Source organism: Ptychodera flava, chromosome 14 (genome assembly GCF_041260155.1).
Source record: "Ptychodera flava strain L36383 chromosome 14, AS_Pfla_20210202, whole genome shotgun sequence".
NCBI lineage: Eukaryota > Metazoa > Hemichordata > Enteropneusta > Ptychoderidae > Ptychodera > Ptychodera flava.
Window position 1 is genome coordinate 17,402,971 of NC_091941.1, and position 7,776 is coordinate 17,410,746.

The following is a 7,776-nucleotide window of genomic DNA, read 5'->3' on the forward strand; positions in this document are numbered from 1 at the left end:
GGTGTGGTTACGAAGGTTACAGCAGATTGGTAGATTTTGATTATTCACAGCTACAGAACTAGTAGGAAACTTAGGCTATTTTGTAGCTATGAAGTGAATCATAAATTCCAATCATTTTCAACCAACTAATGAGCTAAAAGCTTCCGAGACACTGCTAATTGCCGGTTCTCGTGCATTGAGTATTTCGGCAAACATTTGCCAAGCCTTGAAATGAGCGAATCAATAAATTATCAATTAAAAAGCATATGCAAGACATGTGCATGCAGTGTTTCTTCTATAGGGGGTATTTGAATTCGAAAGTTTCCGCAGAATGGATAGTTATATGAATAATGTCTACGTACTATACTTTGAATTAAAAAAGCGACTTGAAAATCATCGTAGTTCTAGCAATATGTAGCATGTCGGAAACTTGTAGCTGGTCGGTTAGTTGAATATCATTGACCTAAATGAATCATGTCAAAACAGCTAATAAGCTGCAAAATTAAATGATCCTCGTTTGAGACTTTATTAATGTAACTTATTAGGTTCTACCAATGTACCTTCCGAGCTCCTACACACGCGTTTCACTAGAATCGACTGAACGACTTGAGCACACGTCGCCAACTTAGAATTGAAAATTAGATAAAGGAGGCGATTCAATCAGTACTCTTTGTCTTCTTATGATCTTTGTTTAAAAGATACCGACGTTTCGACAACACACAAGTTGCCTTCTTCTGGTAAAAGCTTCGCTCACTGTAGTCCAGTTTGCATTAGTGTTGTAATTTTCATTTTATCTCGATCCAATCTTCATTTTACGTTTGACCTTTTTTATCTGTACTCACTTATCAGTCCGATTTAACTTTTTTATGTGCTCACTTTTGTTTGTCAGCTATTATTCTTAAGAAGGCAACTTGTGTGCAGCCGAAACGTCGGTATTTTTTAATTAAAGATCATAGGAAGACAAAGAGTACTGGTTGAACCGCCTCCTTTATCCACTTATCTATGCCATGATCCGGGTGTGTTGTGTATGCTTTTAGTTAACCTTTCATTATGATACTTTTAAGGGAGGAAATCAAACAGACGAACAGTCGCTACTACACAAACGGCAGTGGTTCAGTAGCACCAGTTACATGTGATGCTGTCAGCGTTGTTTATGTTTGTGTAACAAGCAGGGCATACGGTCGTACAAGTTCGATAAACAAAATATATATTCCCTCCTGACGACTCTTTGACAATCGCCTTACGAGACTGATGATGTAGTAAATATTATTTACACTCTTGACAGATGAATAACCTCCCTAATGCCATTTTAAATATGAAAACAGTGTGTGTTTCGGGTATCCATACCAACCCTATTCAAACCCTTCGTTTTATACTTCGCATTTTTGAATTACCCCATAAATTTGGCAAGGTTTGCTTTTACAATGGGTATCACCCAATCAGATATAAAAAGAAAAAGAAAACGTACCCAGATTAGCCACTTTCTTCCTGAAAAGAACACGCATATTTTTGTCTCACCAGGAATCTTTGAAAAGAATGAAATGTGAAAGCTGCAGAATTACCACTATTGCTCGCGCCAGACTTTTGCATGATTTATTATAAGTCATATGCCATGGAACGACTGATAAACTGAACTGACAGCAACGATGAAGGTTACAGTATGTAACTGCAAATGTGCAGAGACTTAAACACTTTGCACCTTATTGGTAGGCCACATATCATTGGAAATGCTGAAAATATCTAAATTCAAGACAGCCAATCAGCTCCTTTCAAAGCGCCATACGCTTTGAATAATTACAATCTACTAATCAGCTGTGACTTTTCCGGGCCGCCAAATTATTTCCCAAAATCTTTGGATGCCCTTTGACAGCTGCTAGTACAGTATTAATAGACATAACGTACCTACTCTAGCTAATTACTTCCAGAATAAGTACACCTCATTAATAATGCCAATGATAATTGGGGGCTGGCAAATAGGGCTGCACAACTTGTTGCTTTTCACATGGAGCAGTAAGGATCAAACATTCTTGGCAAACAAACTAGACTATAAATTGCTTTCGTTGCAAATTACCATCACGCTTGGGCCCCGGTAACGCTACTGGTAGCTTTACTTCATTACTGTTATCGTATCAGCCACTGTTTGTTGTTCTACTCTATGGTGAAGCATCCTGTATTTAGATTTTTACTTGGCATGTCATGCGTAATGTGACGGTGCATTGTTGAAAGTAAGTCCAGACTACTTAATTTTCAGCAGCCCGATTCCTGCACGGCTATACTTGTACCGGCTGTGCTATCAAAAGTGTACATTTGGCTTCAGGTGCTATGGCAAGAAGCCGTAGTTGTTGCATAAATACGAAAATTCTATGAAGTATCTGTACAATATAAGTACGCAAAAAAAATTATTCTAAAAATAATAAAGTGATACCTGAGTAGTAATAAAATATGTGGGGTTTTAGACGTTCTGATAGGACTGTGTACAAATGCGTAAATGTCAATAGGGTATCTCAAAATCTGAGTAACAACTTTAGGGCCTGCATTAAATACACCGGAACAAATTTACTGCATTTCAACTTTCAACTTTTGAGTAGAAGGTCATGTTTTACGAATTGGAAAATACAGGGTATACTTTTTTGATAGGGTGACGAGGGAGGGTCTTACTTAAAGGGACAAAGTTGGCCATTTTTTATGAATTTTGTTTGATACAAGATACAATTTATATTGTTTGACATGTTGAACGATACTGAATGAATGGATGACCATGCATATATTTGACCCCGGTTTTAGATACGATACATGAAACCATCGTGAGAATGAATAAATGGCCATGACCATTAATTCATTCTCGCGATGGTTTCAATCAATTTGTCTAACACAGGGGTCGAAAATATGCATGGTCACCCATTCATTCAGTATTTCTCAACATGTCAAATAAAATAAGTAATATCACGTATCAAACAAAATTCATGAAAAAATGGCTGACTTTGTCCCTTTAACATGACCGACAGCCCCCGATTTCTTGTGGCCCATGACTCCATGATGATAACAGAAAACGACCTTTACATGAAGTGTAACTGTCTCTGTAAAGTTTCAAAATCCGGCTTTCTCTACTGAAACGGCCAAAGTAAAGAATGTGAAAATAGCTTGCTCTTTAATCTGATTAAAACCAACTGCAAAGATGGCACATATCTTCCTACATCTGCAGAGAAGAGACCAACATGTACAGCGAATAGTAAGCAAAGGCGGAAACGTCACTATCTCTACCACAGCTTTAATCAGATACCTACTTCAAAACAGTGGTGTATAAAACTACTTTTTGTTTGGAATAAAGCACTTGCATAATGGAGAGGATAAAAACACGTACGTTTCGGGTCAACCCTTCGTCAGGACTAAAACAGGTCAAAATGTGAAAATACAAAGAGCTAAAGCCAACCAATCAAATGAGGGACACATCAAACGCATTGAATTGCACATTCATCACAGCTGGTGCTAGAGTACAAAGTTTAAAAATTGTGGCCTGTTCTTGTTTGTGGCGCGTAGAGTCGTGGGTGGAAAAAATGCAGTGACTGCCATATAGGACCGACAGCAGTAATGTGGGGTGCAGAAATGGTTGGCCACCGGGTAAGCTAGTTTTTTTTGGTCAAGGTGCGGAGATGTTCCTAAAACCTGTCACTGGACTAGGTTTCGTTTCGCCAATATAGAGTATGTTGCATCGTTTGCATTTAATACAATGGACAATTTGGCGGACGAGTCATTTTACCTCCATGGTTTCCCGAACCAAGCATCCTATGTCGACATTTAATGAAAAACGAAAAATCAGTATTTTTGAGTCATTGCCGTGCATGCCTAAGGTCACCGTGGTCACAACGTCACACGTGAGAAAAAAATCATAGATGATAATCCTCATTTAACCACTAAATACCATAATAGAAGAACAGAGTCGGAGACTTAAAAGTGAAGCCGAGCAACTAACTTCAAAGTTCGCGATATTTCGTCATCTAATTTCCGAGCTTGCCACTGTACAGATGTGCTGATCACATGATCGTGTCAGATGACTATTCTTATTAATATGCAGTCAAAATTCTGACTGTAACATCAGTCCATACCTGACTCTATTATCGTGAGCAGCGCAGCGAGCGCCAGAAATGGGTCACGGAACCAGACTTACAATGTATGGAGGTAGACAACGAATCGCCGTTGATTGAGACCAATATATAGAGAATGCAACCGATATGTCTGAAACAGTGGCAGTAAATTCTAGTGCAGGGTGAAAATGTGAAACATTCAATAAAATTGTCGAGGTCAGTGCGAGGACAAGACGCACCCCCAAAACAGTCATCAATATACCGTTTAGAGAGTTCGGGAATGTGACTGGTACATTAATGTATAATCTGTTGTTGGATAATACCAACGAATAATCAAGCATAAGAAGGTCCCATCTGTGTACCCATGGCGACACCGAGAACTTTGGGTGTAAAATTCATTATTAAAAGTGAAGCAATTTAAAGTTAGAACTAGTTAAGCCAAACGAATTAAAATGTTTGTGGGTGGATAAATAATGTCGCGGCGGTCGATAATGTACTTGAGTGCCTGAAGGCCGTCCTGGTGAAGAATGGAAGTATAGAGGGCTTGTACATCAAGTGTTTACATATATATACGGTGCATGCCTGCGAGCCTCCAACACAATTATCTGTTTGTCGGAATAGGTCGATTTTGTTTTACATGTTGGTAACCTGTTGTCAGGGAATATATTTCAATCCATCAATTACAGACTATATCTCACTGCATCACCATCTCTTGATTCTTACGGAAGAACCTGCTCAAAACGATATTCACATCTCCTCATCAAGTATAAATTCATCACAAACATATAAATGCATAAAAATGTCTTACCTATGAAATATGATCGTGATACATTACTTCGAACATGCTGTTGCATGATTTTTCCAGGCCTTCGTGATCGAGTGTAGATAGTAATAGCGCCCGCACACAATGAACAAGCATGGCATCTTAGACAATCGTTGCAACGATTGTAGGACGCACAATACAGTGAGAGGTAGAACGTGTCGAAAACAAAAAGATCGGTTCATTTCATGCAGATTGCTATTGTTCCATTAGATCACCTTTAATACAAGATTACTGTTCACATCCTCCTCTCTCCCACACTCACAAAACAAAGCCCTTGGTTCGCAACAGTCTGTCGGAAAATTGACCTTTCTGTATGTTGAAGGAAAGTGTGTAAAGTAAGATAGCATTACTTGAATGTTTTACTAAGCAAACAATAACTCGTTGGGTGATAAATCGCTTTGTTGGTCGACCTTTGACCGATAGAAAATCTGACCAACCTTTTTACGTGACTGTCAAAAATGTCGACCGATGCCGTGCCCTTTGGGGCTTTGGACTATTTCATTTTTGGATTGGTGCTTGCTGTACCAGTTGCCATGGGAATGTATCAGGCATTTGCCAAAGGTGGTCAACACACGACATCCCGGTATGAACAACATTTGCCTAGACCCAAGATCTTGCTTGCCACAGTGCCTCCGAGTTGGTCGGAGGCACGGAGGCAAGCACGGTCTAGGGTCTAGGCTAGAACTACATTCGCAACTTCTCGCTGCTATAATAAGAAAATATGACTACACGCTTTTAGACTCATTGTACTATACATTCTCGCATGTTATCTTTATGGTGTACAGTTGTGCGATTAAAGTATCGCCGCGGATTTTTATATTCGGCCATTTTGAATCGAAAGCTTACCATAAGCTTTCGATTCAAATGGCTGAATATAAAAATCCGCAGCGATACTTTAGTTCAATCGGGTTCGAACTCAAAAAGTACGGCACCCAGTCACCTAGTGGAGAAGCCAAAAACAAAATCGGTCGGCCAAATTCCCAGCTTATAGTTGTTACAATTTTTCTGATTGCGACCCTGCCACACGCTGTAGAGTTCGTGAAGCACTCACGCTCGTATACTCACTTTCACACATTGCACACAAACTTTATCGAAGCAATGAATGCATCGCTTAAACTGGGCGAAAGACAGCCTCGGGGACAATTCTGTCAACCAGTGGAGCTATCAACTCAGGGTATAGAAATACGTAAAAAGATTTTGAGAGTTAAAATACAAACAATAACTGTGTATTTTACAAATTCATGTATCGACTCTGTGTTGACGAGCTAAGTAATTGTTTCAATATGCTTCCAGGCAGTGTCCAGGAGTTAAACAAGAACTTATAACTGACACATTCAAACCAAAAAAAAAGAGAAAAAATAATCAAACTGGCCTTCCTGAACAAAACAAACTGTAAAATACATATTGGCAAACGTAAACCCAATTAACACATCAAAGACCAACGTGAAGAGTATTTCAGAAGGAAAGAAAGGAGAAATAAAGATAAAACTTTGGGAAAATATAGTTAAAAGCAATCAGTCACATTTCATAGTACTTACCTGAGATAAATTACAGCAGATGTAACCTTAACTTTTGATGATTTTTAAAGTGATTTTGTTCTGCCTTACAATTAGATTTTCTAGTTCTACTACATACAGCATGAATTGTCAAAATGACTGACATAAAATTTTTGAACAGAACCTGTATAAATGTATTGTGCTTTGCTATTGTTGAGGATTGAATTTCATTCTAGTTGTCAAAAATATTGTAAGGCTGCGTTCACAAATAACGATTAGGGGGCTGGAGGAATCGCGATTGAAGTCTAATTTTTTCAGATCCCCCTCAATACCCTAAAAACATTTCAAATGCCCCCCTCAAGTCCCCCCACCCCAACTATCACTAGCCCACATTTTTGTAAAGGATGTGCGCGCATCAAAAAATAAACACGTATGCGCTGTTCCGCTCACAGGTGTTCAAGACTACCTGTTATTAGCACTTTGTATAGTCATATTCCTAAGACATGCCTAAGGAAATTTCTTAAATTGATTCATTTTTAAACGCATCAGTGAACTTTTTGGATTTGTCAATCTAAGCCAACTTGAGTTAATCCAACTATGGCCAGATTAATTGCTCCTGCCGAAGACCAAAAAAAATGACGATCATGAGAGAGTAGGCAAATTGTGAATTCTGGCTAATCGCCATATTGTAAAAAACTGAGCACAGTGACCTACCAAACATTTGTTTCAAAAGTACAAGACATATGAATTAGATGTTACTCATAATTGGCAATACTGGAAAGTTACAACATTCCATCAAATAAATGTTTTGATCTTGGAAATGTTGGGTGTAATAATGGAAAATTTGGTTAACAAATAAATAATTCCATTTAGTCACATATTCTTTCATTTAGTCTTTACTGTTCAACGTTTTACGTTTTACTTTTTATGACGAGAACTAGAAAATTTAGAAAGCAAGCATGGTGACCCTATCTTTTTCCTTTAACATTTGATTATTCTCATATGCCACAATTCAAAAATTCCTGATAACTTTTCAAGTCTCCTGGTCTTTCATGTGTTGCTCTCTGGCCTGATCTTGGGTACAAGTATATGTTTCACTGCCATGAGCGTCATTTGACCAAAACTTTTCTTCAACTATACCATGTACATCAAAGTCAGAGCTATCTCTGTCACTGCTCAGGTATGCAGTGACAGTGATACTGTAGTATCAGGGCTGTATCTAACATTTACACTGCCCGAAGGGAGTAGCTGTATTAACTTTGATAATTTTGACAATATTTTTCTTCAGCTTATACAACTGCGTTCTTGTTCTACTTCCTACAGCATGTTGAACTGTCGAGTATTCAGCTTGCTATCAAAGCCTGTGTATGTGTACCATGCATTTGTATCACTGACA

General features: G+C 38.4%; 1 protein-coding gene across 1 annotated transcript in view; it reads left to right on the forward strand.

Annotated features, from left to right (window-relative positions):
• The first annotated feature begins 5,336 nt into the window (after nt 1-5,336).
• The window catches only part of LOC139149574 (sodium-dependent multivitamin transporter-like), a 32,048-nt gene continuing 29,608 nt past the window's right edge, over nt 5,337-7,776 (forward strand). The window contains exon 1 of the mRNA XM_070721395.1: nt 5,337-5,467. Coding sequence (XP_070577496.1) covers nt 5,343-5,467 — 125 coding nt within the window. The 5' untranslated portion in view covers nt 5,337-5,342. The remainder of the gene's footprint in view (nt 5,468-7,776) is intronic.